The sequence below is a fragment of the Zophobas morio genome, unplaced genomic scaffold (assembly GCF_036711695.1).
Source record: "Zophobas morio isolate AGI-343-1 ecotype UQ-CSIRO unplaced genomic scaffold, CSIRO_AGI_Zmor_V1 ptg000014l, whole genome shotgun sequence".
In the NCBI taxonomy this organism is placed as follows: Eukaryota; Metazoa; Arthropoda; class Insecta; order Coleoptera; family Tenebrionidae; genus Zophobas; species Zophobas morio.
In genome coordinates, this window is record NW_026972119.1 from 24,380,208 (window position 1) to 24,396,483 (window position 16,276).

The 16,276-nt window shown below is 29.5% G+C and overlaps 1 protein-coding gene across 1 annotated transcript in view; it reads right to left on the reverse strand.

Annotated features, from left to right (window-relative positions):
* LOC135128906 (uncharacterized) overlaps positions 1-536 on the reverse strand; it is a 49,476-nt gene extending 48,940 nt beyond the window's left edge. The window contains exon 1 of the mRNA XM_064055985.1: positions 442-536. Within this exon, the coding sequence (XP_063912055.1) occupies positions 442-447 (6 nt within the window). The 5' untranslated portion in view covers positions 448-536. The remainder of the gene's footprint in view (positions 1-441) is intronic.
* Positions 537-16,276: the final 15,740 nt, after the last annotated feature.

Here is a 16,276-nt window from a genome sequence, read left to right on the forward strand (position 1 = left end):
GATTACATTCTGTCCAAAGTTCGCAGCCACTCGCTTATTACTCCAAAACATTAATTAACACCGACACTGACAACTCAATTACCAAAATAAAAGAATCCTCAGGAGAGATTTCCGGTGAGCGTTGAAATCATAACGGAACATCTAGCTTAATTCGACAGCATCTGATTTTTATTTGTGTCAAATTATGGTCTTTCACTTTCGTATTTTCGGTTAAAATTTAACGCCGAATTTTGCTATTTCAAAAATTGTTTAAAATGGAGACAAAGGAAGAATAATTGACCCAACACACGAGGTAGCGCTGACTCCAATTTCTCTCAGAAGCCGGTTCCGTGCCCATTTTTGTAAATTCTTGCGTAGAAAATTTCTCAACACCTTAAGTACTATCGAAAAATTTTTGCCAAAATGTCTAGCACTCTAGCACCATCCGACAGTTCCGCTTACCTTCATAATGGCAAAGTCTAGGTCCAGGTCACACACACACACACTCTTGTTTACTGAAGACACCGCAGCCGTTCACCGTAAAGTCAACTCTTCACTCTCACTTCAAGCAATTGCACTGTTGATGACCCACTTCTTTTATAGATATATTAAGATCCCCACTTAGCACCAGCACCCCTAAAATTCGTTCAGAACAACATTTACATTTTTTGTATTTTCGTCCGATTCTTATTTTCTTTCACTCTTCCTTCCGTCCGGACTTTCCCAAAAGTGAGTTGTGCCTTAAGCACTAGGAAGTTTCCGCAGGACACAAGAGTAATTCGCTTAGAAAACACGCAACGTCGAAAATATGTAATAATCGCAAACGTAATCTGGTTTAAATCTCGTTTTAATAGCAGTGCTCCAGACGCTCTTTAAGTAAAAAGTAAAATTTTGTTTGGATGAGCCGTAGAAAGTGCAAAGTGACAACCTGCGGATGCAAAAGCTGTAATTTTCTGGACACGTATTTGTGTTATTTGCATACTTTTAGCAAAGTTGTTATTATAAAGGCAGGACGGACAATAATTTGAACAAGCTCTGTTGCATGCCATTTCCGTATGTGGGGCAACAGTGGACGGTAAAAGTAAGAAATTTGTTCGAAGAATTTTGCGGCATAAAGGGACAGATGAGTTGTTTACGACTTTTTGATGCAAATTTTTAATTCCAGGTTCTACTTTTTAATTAAAAAAAATAAACAATTATTTTATAAGCAAAAGGGCATATGTTTTAAAATATCGAAAAAAGTAACAGAAAGTTATGATTTTAATTATAAAAATAGAAATTATAATTAAAAATGTAATATATAATTATAAAAGATAATTGGGAGATCTGAGAAGAGGTCACATTCTTAAAAAAAAATACATTTAGAGCCCCCTAGAAGGTTTTACATTTTAAAAAAGACAACCTAGGGACCTCGAGAAGGTTTCACATTCTTAAAAAATATACTTGAGCCCCCCGAGAAGGTTTTACATTTCCAAAAAATAAGTTGGTATCTTCGAGAAGGTTCCACATTAATAAAAAAATACATTGGGAGCCCCCGGGAAGGTTTTACATTTTTAAAAAAGACAATTGAGACCTCCGAAAAGGTTTCACATTGTTAGAAAAATACATTTGGGGCCCCTGAGAAGGTTCTACATTATTGAAAAAGACAGTTGGGACTCTCGAGGAGGTTTCACATTATAAAAAAACCATTTATTTGGCGCTCCCGAGAAAATTATACATTGTTAAAAAAATACATTTGGGACCCCCGAGAAGGTTTCACATCCTATATACATATTTTTGCAGATTTTTGAAAGAAAGAACAAAAAATATACGGAACTGCAGTAATAAAATAGAGGGTAATCTTTTTGAAAAACTGAAATAAAAAATCTAAAAATTGTAACGTTTAGAATTATTGTTCATAAACACTCCGCATATTAAAGTTTATATTAATAATATTATTTCTAAAAAAGTCAAAAAAATTGGAATAACGTGGCAGTGTCGTATCGGAATTTTCATAATAAACTATGATCCAAAAAATTCAGAGTTCAAAAAGTCCAAAAGGTCCGAAGAATCCGAAGAATCCAAAGAATCTAAATAATCCACAGAATCCAAAGAATCCAAAGAATCCAGAGTATTAAAAAAATCCAAAATCTCAAAAAATCCAAAAATCCAGGAAATCCAGAAAATATAGAAAATCCAGAAAGTTCAGAAAATCCAGAAAACCTAGAAAATGCAGAAAGTCCAGAAAATCCAGAAAATCCCGAAAAAACAAAAAAAAAACATCGAAAGATCCAGAAAAATTAAAGAATACAAAAAATCCCACGAAATCCACGTAACTGAAAAAGTCAACAATGAAAAAAATCGAAACTGTCAAAAAAAATTAAGGAAATCCAAAAAAATCAAAGAATTTAAAAAACCAAAAAATTAAAAGGTCAAAGAAATCCTATTTTACTCCAAATTGTCCAAAAAGTGCAAAAAATTCAAAATATCCAACACATAAAAAAAAGCCAAATAATACAAAAAATCCAAAATATTAAAAAAACATTTTTTGGCGCGCCAGAGAAGGTTTTACATTATTAAAAAAGACACTTGGGTCCTTCGAGAAAGTTTCATATTCTTAGAAACATACATTTGGGGCCCCCGAGAAGGTTATACATTATTAAAAAAAATACATTTGGGGCCCTCGAGAAGGTTTGACATTATTAAAAAAAACCAGTTGGGACCCCCGAGAAGGTTTCACATTTTAGAACGTGTTTTGTTTAGACAAAACGATTTATTTGGGGCCCCAGAGAAGGTTTTACATTATTCAAAAAGACAGTTGGGACTCCCGAGAAATTTTACATTCTAAAAAAAAACATCTATTTGGCGCCCCCGAGAGGGTTATACATTATTGAAAAAATACATTTGGGGCCCTGGAGAAGGTTTGACAATATTAAAAAAAAAGTTGTGACCCCCGAGAAGGTTTCACATTCTAAACAAAACGATTTATTTGGCGGCCCGAGAAGGTTTTACGTTATTAAAAAAGACAGTTGGGACCCCCAAGACGGTTTTACATTAAAAAAGAAATATATTTGGGGCCCTAGAGAAGGTTTTATATTACTAAAAAAGACAGCTGCGACCTCCGAGATGGTTTGACTTTCATAGAAAAATACATTTGGGGCCCCCGAGAAATTTTTACATTATTGAAAAAGACAGTTGGGATTCCCGAGGAGGTTTCACATTCTAAAAAAAAACATTTTTTTGGCGCTTCCGAGAAGATTATACATTATTAAAAAAGTACATTTGGGACCCCCGAGAAGGTTTGACATTACTAAAAAAAAAAAACTGTTGGAACATCTGAGAAGATTTCACATCCTATATACATATTTTTACAGATTTTTGAAAGAAAGAACAAAAAATAGACGAAACTGCAGTAATAAAATAGAGGGTAATCTATTTGAAAAACTGAAATATCAAAATCTGAATATTGTAACGTTTAAAATTATTGTTCATAAACACTCTGCATATCAAAGTTTATATTACTAATATTATTTCTAAAAAATTCAAGAAAATTGGAATAACGCGGCAATGTCGTATCGGAATTTTCATAATAAATTATGATCCAAAAAGTCCAGAGTTCAAAAAGTCCAAAAAGTCCGAAGAATCCGAAGAAAACGAAGCATCCGAAGAATTCGAAAAATTCGAAGAATTCGAAGAATCCGAAAAGTCCGGAAAATTCGAAAACTGGAAAAAGCCCAAACAATCCAAAGAATCTAAAGAATCTAAAGAATCTAAAGAATCTAAAGAATCTAAAGAATCTAAAGAATCTAAAGAATCTAAAGAATCTAAAGAATCTAAAGAATCTAAAGAATCTAAAGAATCTAAAGAATCTAAAGAATCTAAAGAATCTAAAGAATCTAAAGAATCTAAAGAATCTAAAGAATCTAAAGAATCTAAAGAATCTAAAGAATCTAAAGAATCTAAAGAATCTAAAGAATCTAAAGAATCTAAAGAATCTAAAGAATCTAAAGAATCTAAAGAATCTAAAGAATCTAAAGAATCTAAAGAATCTAAAGAATCTAAAGAATCTAAAGAATCTAAAGAATCTAAAGAATCTAAAGAATCTAAAGAATCTAAAGAATCTAAAGAATCTAAAGAATCTAAAGAATCTAAAGAATCTAAAGAATCTAAAGAATCTAAAGAATCTAAAGAATCTAAAGAATCTAAAGAATCTAAAGAATCTAAAGAATCTAAAGAATCTAAAGAATCTAAAGAATCTAAAGAATCTAAAGAATCTAAAGAATCTAAAGAATCTAAAGAATCTAAAGAATCTAAGGAATCTAAAGAATCTAAGGAATCTAAAGAATCTAAGGAATCTAAGGAATCTAAGGAATCTAAGGAATCTAAGGAATCTAAGGAATCTAAGGAATCTAAGGAATCTAAGGAATCTAAGGAATCTAAGCAATCTAAGGAATCTAAGGAATCTAAGGAATCTAAGGAATCTAAGGAATCTAAGGAATCTAAAGAATCTAAAGAATCTAAAGAATCTAAAGAATCTAAAGAATCTAAAGAATCTAAAGAATCTAAAGAATCTAAAGAATCTAAAGAATCTAAAGAATCTAAAGAATCTAAAGAATCTAAAGAATCTAAAGAATCTAAAGAATCTAAAGAATCTAAAGAATCTAAAGAATCTAAAGAATCTAAAGAATCTAAAGAATCTAAAGAATCTAAAGAATCTAAAGAATCTAAAGAATCTAAAGAATCTAAAGAATCTAAAGAATCTAAAGAATCTAAAGAATCTAAAGAATCCAAAATAAAATATAGAAAATCCAGAAAGTTCAGAAAATCCAGAAAGTTCAGAAAATCCAGAAAATTAAGAAAACCCCCAAAAAAAAAAACAAGAAAAAAAACATGAAAATAAAAAAAAATTAAAAAATACAAAAAAATTCCACGAAATCCACGTAACTCAAAAAGTCAACAATGAAAAAAATCGAAACTGCCAAAAAAAATTGGAACCCCCGAGAAGGTTTCATATTATACAAAAAAAACATTTGTCACCCCAGAAAAGGTTTCACATTCTTAGAAAAATATTCCTCCCGAGAAGGTTTTACATTTCCAAAAAATAAGTTGGTACCCTCGAGAAGGTGTATACTGACCTCAGCAAGGCCTTTGACAAAATTAGTCATAAAATATTAATAAATAAACTTAGCGCTTATGGTGTCTCTGGTCATCTACTTCTATGGTTTACTAGTTACCTTGATAATCGATCCCAGATTGTGAAATTCAAAAATTGCTTCTCGTCTTCACAGATTATTACCTCTGGGGTCCCACAAGGGTCAATTCTCGGGCCTTTGCTCTTTTCAATTTATATAAATGATGTGTCTAATATACTCAAATGTAATTTTAGCCTGTTCGCTGATGACTTAAAAATATTTAAAACTATTAGGGATAGTAACGATATGTTTTTACTGCAAAGCGACTTAGATTCTCTCTCATTGTGGTGTAAGGATAACTTAATGAAATTAAATTATAGCAAATGTCAAGTAATATGTTTTAGTCGTAAAATTCTGGCATCAATTCCGTGTTATGCTATTGACAATAATTCCTTAAAAGTTGTTTCTTCCGTAAAAGACCTTGGTATCATTTTAGACAGCAAATTATCCTTTGTCCTGCATTGTGAATATATTGTTTCAAAAGCTAATAAAGTATTAGGGTGTATAAAGAGATACTGTCATGATTTTAATGATATTCGTACTTCTCTAGTATTATATTCATCATTGGTCCGTTCAGTCTTGGAATATGGGTGCATACTGTGGGATCCTATATATCAGATACATAAGAATAGAATTGAACGCATTCAAAATAAGTTTGTCAAATCTATTTTGTTCAAATTACCACTTAAGGTCTCTCATTCTATTAGTCTTAGTAAATCTTATTTGGGTTTGTCTTTATTAAGTGTACGTCGTGATTTTCACAAAATTTGTTTTATGTATAAACTTCTAAACAATATGTGCGATTCTGACATTCTGAATTCTATTAACTTCTATGTTCCTCAGTTCAATGTTAGACAAGCTCCCTTGTTCTACATTAAATTTAATTTTACGAATTATTTGTTGTTTTCACCACTTAATAATATATTATTTACTTGTAATTCTATTTATAGCAGAATTGATTTTTATTCAGATACATTTCCTAAATTTCAAACCAAGTTAAGGCAAATCTTATTTTAAAAATATTGTAACATTCTCATGTGATTTTATTATTTTTTCTTTGTATTGTTTAAGGATGTTTTTCCGTCAATAAAGTAAGTAAGTAAGTAAGTAAGTAAGGTTCCACATTCTTAAAAAAATACATTGGGAGCCCCCGAGAAGGTTTTACATTTTTAAAAAAGACAATTGGGACCTCCGACAAGGTTTCATATTCGTAGAAAAATATATTTGGGGCGCCTGAGAAGGTTCAACATTATTGAAAAAGACAGTTGGGACTCTCGAGGAGGTTTCACATTCTAAACAAAACGATTTATTTGGCGCCCCCGAGAAGGTTTCACATCGTATATACATATTTTTACAGGTTTTTGAAAGAAAGAAAATCCCAAAGAATCCAAAGAATCCAAAGAATCTAAATAATCCACAGAAACCAAAGAATCCAAAGAATCCAGAGTATTAAAAAAATCCAAAATCTCAAAAAATCCAAAAATCCAGGAAATCCAGAAAATATAGATAATCCAGAAAGTGCAGAAAATCCAGAAAATCTAGAAAATGCAGAAAGTCCAGAAAATCCAGAAAATCCCGAAAAAACAAGAAAAAAAAACATCGAAAGATCCAGAAAAATTAAAAAATACAAAAAATCCCACGAAATCCTCGTAACTCAAAAAGTCAACAATGAAAAAAATCGAAACTGTCAAAAAAAATTAAGGAAATCCAAAAAAATCAAAGAATTAAAAAACCAAAAAATTGAAAAGTCAAAGAAATCCTATTTTACTTCAAACTGTCCAAAAAGTGCAAAAAATTCAAAAGATCCAACACATAAAAAAAACAATAATACAAAAAATCCAAAATATTAAAAAAACATTTTTTGGCGCACCTGAGAAGGTTTCACATTCCTAGAAACATACATTTGGCGACCCCGATAAGGTTATACATTATTAAAAAAAATATATTTAGGGCCCTCGAGAAGATTTGACATTATTAAAAAAAACCAGTTGGGACCCCCGAGACGGTTTCACATTTTAGAATGTGTTTTGTTTAGACAAAACTATTTATTTGGGGCCCCCGAGAAGGTTATTATACATTATTAAAAAAAAACATTGAAGAAAACAAAAATCGAGGAATTGAAATATCATAAAACTGAGGAAACAAAAAATTTAAATTTCTCCAAATTGAAAATTTGCAAATCGAAAAATTGAAAAATTTAAAATAAAAAACTCAAAAAATTGGAAATCGAATACTTGAATAGTCAAAAAATTAAAAGTCGAGAAACGGTAAATCCAATAAAACTGAAAAAACAAAAACTACGATTAAAAAAAAAATTGAAAAATTCGAAAGTTGAAAAACCAGACACGTGAATTAAATTTAAAGTAGAAAACTCAAAAATTAGCCTCATCCATCGTTAACCAAAATTTGTCTCTCCATGCCTACCACAAGGAAGTTCCATAGAAATTCGGCAATTTTTAAATCTGGTTTTTCAAAAGTCAAAATCTGAAATATCGAAAAATTGAAACATTAAATAAATTAAAAATCAGAATATCTACAGATCGAAAAAATAAAACATTGAAAGGTCAGAAAATTGATAAATTGGAAAATTAAAAATCAGAAACCTTCCAATGGAAAAATCTAAAAACTGAAAAAATTGAAAAATTGATTATTCGAAATTCTATAAAATCGAAGATTTGAAAAATCTTATAATTTAAAAATCCACACAGTGAAAATTAAAAAATTAGAAATGAAAACTCGTGAAATCTAAACAGTGAAAAATCATAAAAGGGAAAAATTCAAAATTTAAAAACGCAAAAAAATTGAAAAACTAAGAAGAAAAATTTGAAATCGAAAAACTGAAGAAAAGAAAAATCGAAAAATCGAAAATGGATAAACCGAAATAAAAAAAAAAATGCAGAATCAACTCGTATAATTTATATAAGAAATTACACTTGTTAAACACATTGTGCTTCCGTGGCGAGGGAGGTTCTACGTACTTTCAAAACAATTTTTGAATCTGTTAAATCCAAAATCAAAATACATAAAATCGAAAAATGCAAAAATTAAAAAAATGAAAGCTCAGAATTTCTAGAAATCGAAAAATTAAAAAATTGAAAGATCGGAAAATCGATAAAGGAAAAAATAAAAAAGCGGAAAATCGAAACATCTTCAAGTAGAAAAATTCAAAATTTGAGAAAAAAAAACAAGAAACTGAAAAATGGAAAATTGAATGAAAAATTGACAAATTAGGGACCTCGAGAAGGTTTCACATTCTTGAAAAAATACATTTGGGGCACCCGAGAAGGTTTTACATTTTTAAAAAAGACGGATGGGACCCCCGAGAAGGTTTCACATTCTTAAAAAATATACTTGAGCCCCCCGAGAAGGTTTTACATTTCCAAGAAATAAGTTGGTACCCTCGAGAAGGTTCTACATTCTTAAAAAAATACATTGGGAGCCCCCGAGAAGGTTTTACATTTTTAAAAAAGACAATTGGGACCTCCGACAAGGTTTCACATTGTTAAAAAAATACATTTGGGGCCCCTGAGAAGGTTCTACATTATTGAAAAAGACAATTGGGACTCTCGATGAGGTTTCACATTCTAAAAACATTTAGTTGGCGCCCCCGAGAAGATTATACATTATTAAAAAAATACATTTGGGACCCCCAAGATGGTTTGACATTATTAAAAAAAAAAAACTGTTCGGACAGGTTTCACATCCTATATATGTACATATTTTTACAGATTTTTGAAAGAAAGAACATAAAATAGACGAAACTGCAGTAATAAAATAGAGGGTAATCTATTTGAAAAACTGAAATGTCGTATCGGAATTTTCGTAATAAACTATGATCCAAAAAATCCAGAGTTCAAAAAGTCCAAAAAGTCCGAAGAATCCGAAGAATCCGAAGAATTCGAAGAATTCGCAGAATCCGAAGAATTCGAAGAATCCGAAGAATTCAAAGAATTCGCAGAATCCGAAGAATTCGAAGAATTCGCAGAATCCGAAAAGTCTGGAAAATTCGAAAACTAGGAAAATGAATCCAAAGAATCCAAAGAATTAAAAAAATCCAAAAAACTCAAAAAATTCAAAAATTCAGGAAATCCAGAAAGTTCATAAAATTCAGAAAATCCAGAAAATCCCAAAAAAACAAGAAAAAAAACATCAAATGATCCAAAAAAATTAAAAAATACAAACAATCCCACGCAATCCACGTAACGCAAAAAGTCAACAATGAAACTGTCAAAAAAAAAATTAAGAAAATCCAAAAAAAAACCCAAAGAATTTAAAAAACCAAAAAAATAAAAAGTCAAAGAAATCCTATTTTACTCCAAATTGTCTAAAAAGCGCAAAAAATTCAAAAGATCCAACACAAAAAAAGCCAAATAATAATACAAAAAATCCAAAATACTAAAAAAACATTTATTTGGCGCCCCAGAGAAGGTTTTACATTATTAAAAAAGACACTTGGGACCTCCGGGAAGGTTTCACATTCTTAGAAACATACATTTGGAGACCCCGAAAAAGTTATACATTATTAAAAAAAATACATTTGGGACCCCCGAGAAGGTTTGACATTATTAAAAAAAAAATTGTTGGGACTCCCGAGAAGGTTTCACATCCTATATACATATTTTTACAGATTTTTGAAAGAAAGAACGAAAAATAGACTAAACTGCAGTAATAAAATAGAGGGTAATCTATTTGAAAAACTGAAAATCAATATCTGAAAATTGTAACGTTTAGAATTGTTCATAAACACTCCGCATATTAAAGTTTATATTAATAATATTATTTCTAAAAAAGTCAAGAAAATTGGAATAACGTGGCAGTGTCGTATCGGAATTTTCATAATAAACTATGATCCAAAAATCTCAGAGTTCAAAAAGTCCAAAAAGTCCGAAGAATCCGAAAAGTCCGGAAAATTCGAAAACTGGCAAAAGCCCAAAGAATCTAAAGAATCTAAAGGATCTAAAGGATATAAAGGATCTAAAGGATCTAAAGGATCTAAAGGATCTAAAGGATCTAAAGGATCTAAAGGATCTAAAGGATCTAAAGGATCTAAAGGATCTATAGGATCTAAAGGATCTAAAGGATCTAAAGGATCTAAAGGATCTAAAGGATCTAAAGGATCTAAAGGATCTAAAGTATCTAAAGTATCTAAAGTATCTAAAGGATCTAAAGGATCTAAAGGATCTAAAGGATCTAAAGGATCTAAAGGATCTAAAGGATCTAAAGGATCTAAAGGATCTAAAGGATCTAAAGGATCTAAAGGATCTAAAGGATCTAAAGGATCTAAAGGATCTAAAGGATCTAAAGGATCTAATGGATCTAAAGGATCTAAAGGATCTAAAGTATCTAAAGGATCTAAAGGATCTAAAAGATTTAAAGAATCTAAAGAATTTAAGGCATCTAAAGAATCTAAAGAATCTAAAGAATCTAAAGAATCTAAGGAATCTAAGGAACAAAAAATAGACTAAACTGCAGTAATAAAATAGAGGGTAATCTATTTGAAAACCGAAATATCAATATCTGAAATTTGTAACGTTTAGAATTGCTAATAAACACCCTGCATATTAAAGTTTATATTAATAATATTATTTCTAAAAAAGTCAAAAAAATTGGAATAACGTGGCAGTGTCGTATCGGAATTTTCATAATAAACTATGATCCAAAAATCTCAGAGTTCAAAAAGTCCAAAAAGTCCGAAGAATCCGAAAAGTCCGGAAAATTCGAAAACTGGGAAAAGCCCAAAGGATCTAAAGGATCTAAAGGATCTAAAGGATCTAAAGGATCTAAAGGATCTAAAGGATCTAAAGGATCTAAAGGATCTAAAGGATCTAAAGTATCTAAAGGATCTAAAGGATCTATAGGATCTAAAGGATCTAAAGGATCTAAAGGATCTAAAGGATCTAAAGGATCTAAAGTATCTAAAGGATCTAAAGGATCTAAAGGATCTAAAGTACCTAAAGGATCTAAAGAATCTAAAGTATCTAAAGGATCTAAAGAATCTAAAGAATCTAAAGAATCTAAAGAATCTAAAGAATCTAAAGAATCTAAAGAATCTAAAGAATCTAAAGAATCTAAAGAATCTAAAGAATCTAAAGAATCTAAAGAATCTAAAGAATCTAAAGAATCTAAAGAATCTAAAGAATCTAAAGAATCTAAAGAATCTAAAGAATCTAAAGAATCTAAAGAATCTAAAGAATCTAAAGAATCTAAAGAATCTAAAGAATCTAAAGAATCTAAAGAATCTAAAGAATCTAAAGAATCTAAAGAATCTAAAGAATCTAAAGAATCTAAAGAATCTAAAGAATCTAAAGAATCTAAAGAATCTAAAGAATCTAAAGAATCTAAAGAATCTAAAGAATCTAAAGAATCTAAAGAATCTAAAGAATCTAAAGAATCTAAAGAATCTAAAGAATCTAAAGAATCTAAAGAATCTAAAGAATCTAAAGAATCTAAAGAATCTAAAGAATCTAAAGAATCTAAAGAATCTAAAGAATCTAAAGAATCTAAAGAATCTAAAGAATCTAAAGAATCTAAAGAATCTAAAGAATCTAAAGAATCTAAAGAATCTAAAAAATCTAAAGAATCTAAAGAATCTAAAGAATCTAAAGAATCTAAAGAATCTAAAGAATCTAAAGAATCTAAAGAATCTAAAGAATCTAAAGAATCTAAAGAATCTAAAGAATCTAAAGAATCTAAAGAATCTAAAGAATCTAAAGAATCTAAAGAATCTAAAGAATCTAAAGAATCTAAAGAATCTAAAGAATCTAAAGAATCTAAAGAATCTAAAGAATCTAAAGAATCTAAAGAATCTAAAGAATCTAAAGAATCTAAAGAATCTAAAGAATCTAAAGAATCTAAAGAATCTAAAGAATCTAAAGAATCTAAAGAATCTAAAGAATCTAAAGAATCTAAAGAATCTAAAGAATCTAAAGAATCTAAAGAATCTAAAGAATCTAAAGAATCTAAAGAATTTAAGGAATCTAAAGAATCTAAAGAATCTAAAGAATCTAAGGAATCTAAGGAACAAAAGTTTCAAACTAAGTTAAGGCAAATCTTATTTTAAAAATATTGTAACATTCTCATGTGATTTTATTATTTTTTCTTTGTATTATTTAAGGATGTTTTTCCGTCAATAAAGTAAGTAATAAGTAATAATAAAAAAATAGACTAAATTGCAGTAATAAAATAGAGGGTAATCTATTTGAAAACCGAAATATCAATATCTGAAATTTGTAACGTTTAGAATTGCTAATAAACAGCCTGCATATTAAAGTTTATATTAATAATATTATTTCTAAAAAAGTCAAGAAAATTGGAATAACGTGGCAATGTCGTATCGGAATTTTCATGATAAACTATGATCCAAAAAATTCACAGTTCAAAAATTCCAAGAAGTGCGAAGAATTCGAAGAATCCCAAGCAACCGAAGAATTCGAAGAATTCGAAGAATTCGAAGAATCCGAAAAGTCCAGAAAATTCGAAAACTAGAAAAAGCCCAAAGAATCCAAAGAATCTAATGAATCATTTAAAGAATCTAAAGAATCTAAAAAATCTAAAGAATCTAAAGAATCTAAAGAATCCGAAAATCCTAAGAATCCGAAAATCCGAAGAATCCGAAGAATCCGAAGAATCCGAAGAATCCGAAGAATCCGAAGAATCCGAAGAATCCGAAGAATCCGAAGAATCCGAAGAATCCGAAGAATCCGAAGAATCCGAAGAATCCGAAGAATCCGAAGAATCCGAAGAATCCGAAGAATCTGAAGAATCCGAAGGATCCGAAGGATCCGAAGAATATGAAGAATCTGAAGGATCTGAAGGATCTTAAGGATCCGAAGAATATGAAGAATCTGAAGGATCTGAAGGATCTGAAGGATCTGAAGGATCTGAAGGATCTGAAGGATCTGAAGGATCTGAAGGATCTGAAGGATCTGAAGGATCTGAAGAATCTGAAGGATCTGAAGAATCTGAAGAATCTGAAGAATCTGAAGAATCTGAAGAATCTGAAGAATCTGGAGAATCTGGAGAATCTGGAGAATCTGGAGAATCTGGAGAATCTGAAGAATCTGAAGAATATGAAGAATCTGAAGAATCTGAAGAATCTGAAGAATCTGAAGAATCTGAAGAATCTGAAGAATCTGAAGAATCTGAAGAATCTGAAGAATCTGAAGAATCTGAAGAAACTGAAGAATCTGAAGAATCCGAAGAATTCAAAGAATCCAAAGAATCCAAAGAATCCGAAGAATCCAAAGAATCCAAAATAATTAAAAAATCCAAAAAAACTCAAAAAATTCAAAAATCCAGGAAATCCAGAAAATATAGAAAATCCAGAAAGTTCAGAAAAAGGTTATACATTATTAAAAAAATACATTTTGGGGCCCTCAAGAAGGTTTTGACATTATTAAAAAAAAAACAGTTGGGGCCCCCGAGAAGGTTTCACATTCTAAACAAAACGATTAATTTGGCGCCCCCGAGAAGATTTTACATTAAAAAGAAAACATTTGAGACCCCCGAGAAGGTTTAACATTATTGAAAAAGACAATTGGGACCCCCGAGACGGTTTTACATTAAAAAATTAACATTTGGGACACCCGAGAAGGTTTTACATTAAAAAAAAATACATTTAGAACCTCAGAGGAGGTTTTACCTTATTGAAAAAGAAAGTTTGGGCCTTCGAGGAGGTTTCACATTCTAAAAAAAAAACAATTATTTGGCGCCCCCGAGAAAGTGTTAAACCTTAAAATTGAAGAATCGAAAAACTGAGGAAACTCACAAAATTGAACGAAACCTCTTAAAACTGGGAAATTAAAAAATTGAAAAATTGGGAAATCCAAAAACCGAAAAATTCCAAAAATAAAGAATCGAAAAATTGAAAAATCTGGACCCTGAAAAATCGAAAAATTGAGGAACTGAAAAACTGAAAAATCGAAACTTTGGGATGTCGAGAAATGGGAAAATAAAAAAATAGATTAATTGAGAAATCGGAAAACTGAAAATTCAGAAACGTCAAAACTTGAAAATTTAAAAAATTGGAAAATTGAAAAATCCAAAAATCGAAGAATTGAAGAACTGAAAAATTGGAACTGCGAATTCGAGAAACGGGAAAATCAAAAAAAAAAAATATTAATTGAAAAATCGGAAAACTGAAAATTTAGCAACGTTAAAATTTGAAAAATTGGAAAATAGAAATATTGAAAAATCAAGAAAATCCAGAAATCGAAAATCTGAAATTTAAAACATCGAACAGCTGAAATATCGCAAAATTGAAAAACGGAGAAATCAAAGAATCAAAAAAGAAAAATTCGAAAATCTATTACTGAAAAATCGACAAGTCGAAACTCCAGAATTTAAAAAAATTGAAAAATCGGATAACTGAAAAATCGAAACATCGCGAAATAGAAAGAAATTGAGAAATTGATAAATTGAGAAACTGAACAATCAAAACATCCAAACACCTGAATTCGATAAATCCAGAAATAAAAAAAAATGAAAAATTTTAAAAAAGAAAAATTAAAACAAAAAATTGAGAAATCGAAGTATAACACTGTCGAAAATTTGAAAAATCCAAAGTTTAACGTGAAATTGAAAATCCAAAAAGTAAAAAGGGATGGAAACCCTAAAACTGCAAACTGAAAAATTTTAAAATTTCATCGACGAATTGGAATCGATTGGTCTGAAAATTTGAAAACTGAATAAATGAAAAATTGGAAAATCGAAAGGAACAACAAAAATTAAGGAATGAAAAAACAAAAAATTGTGATATAAAATCGAGAAAATGAAAAATAAAAATCGGGGAGTTGAAAAATTTAGGGGACGAAAAATTGAAAAAGGGAAATTTTAAAAATCGAAAATGTGAAAAATGGAGAAATGAGAAATTGTAATATTGAAAAATTGGAAAATTTGGAAATCGACAAACTGTAAAATTGAAAAATCAAAAATAAAAAACGAAAAAGTGTAAGTATAATAAAAACTTGAAAAATGTAAAAAGTGAAAATCAAACTTGAAAATTTGAAGAAAAATTGAAAAAAACCCCGAGAAGGTTTAAGATTAAAAAAAAATACATTTGGAGAGCCACAGATGAGGTTTTACATTATTGAAAAGGGACCCTCGAGAAAGTTTCACATTCTAAAAAAAAAAAACAATTATTTGGCGCCCCCGAGAAGGTTAAAACCTTACAATTGAAGAATCGAAAAACTGAGAAAACTCACAAAATTGAACGAAATATCGAAAAATTGGAAAACTAAAAAATTGAAAAATTGGGAAATCGAAAAACCGAAAAATTGCAAACCTAAAGAATCGAAAAATTGAAAAATCTGGAGCCTGAAAAATCAAAAAATTGAGGAACTGAAAAACTGAAAAATCGAAACCTTGACAAGTCGAAAATGGCCAAATCAAAAATAGATTCATTGAGAAATCGGAAAACTGAAAATTCAGAAACGTCAAAACTTGAAAATTTAGAAAATTAGAAAATTGAAAATTTAGCAACGTCAAAATTTGAAAAATTGGAAAATCCAGAAATCGAAAAATCTAAAATTTAAAACATTCAACAATTGAAATATCGCAAAACTGAAAAATGGAGAAATCCAAACATCAAAAAACAAAAAAGAAAAATTCAAAAATCTAAAACTTAAAAATCGAAAAACTGAAAAATCAATAAGTCGAAACTTCAGAATTTAAAAAAATTGAAAAATCGAATAACTGAAAAATCGAAACATCCAGAAATGGAAAAAAAATTGAGAAATTGAGAAACTGAACAATCAAAACATCCAAACATCTGAATTCGATAAATCGAGAAATAAAAAAAATGAAAAATTTTAAAATAGAAAAATAAAAACATCGGAAAGTTGAAAAAAAAATTGAGAAATCGAAGTATAAAACTGCCGAAAATTTGAAAAATCTAAAGTTTAACGAAAAATTGAAAATCCAAAAAGTAAAAACGGGTGGAAACCCAAAAACTGCAAACTGAAAAATTTAAAAATTGGAAAATCGACGAATTGGGATCGATTGGCCTGAATTTTTGAAAATTGAATAAATGAAAAATTGGAAAATCTAAAGAAACAACAAAAATTAAGGACATGAAAAAACAAAAAATTGTGATATAAAATCCAGAAAATGAAAAATAAAAAAACTGG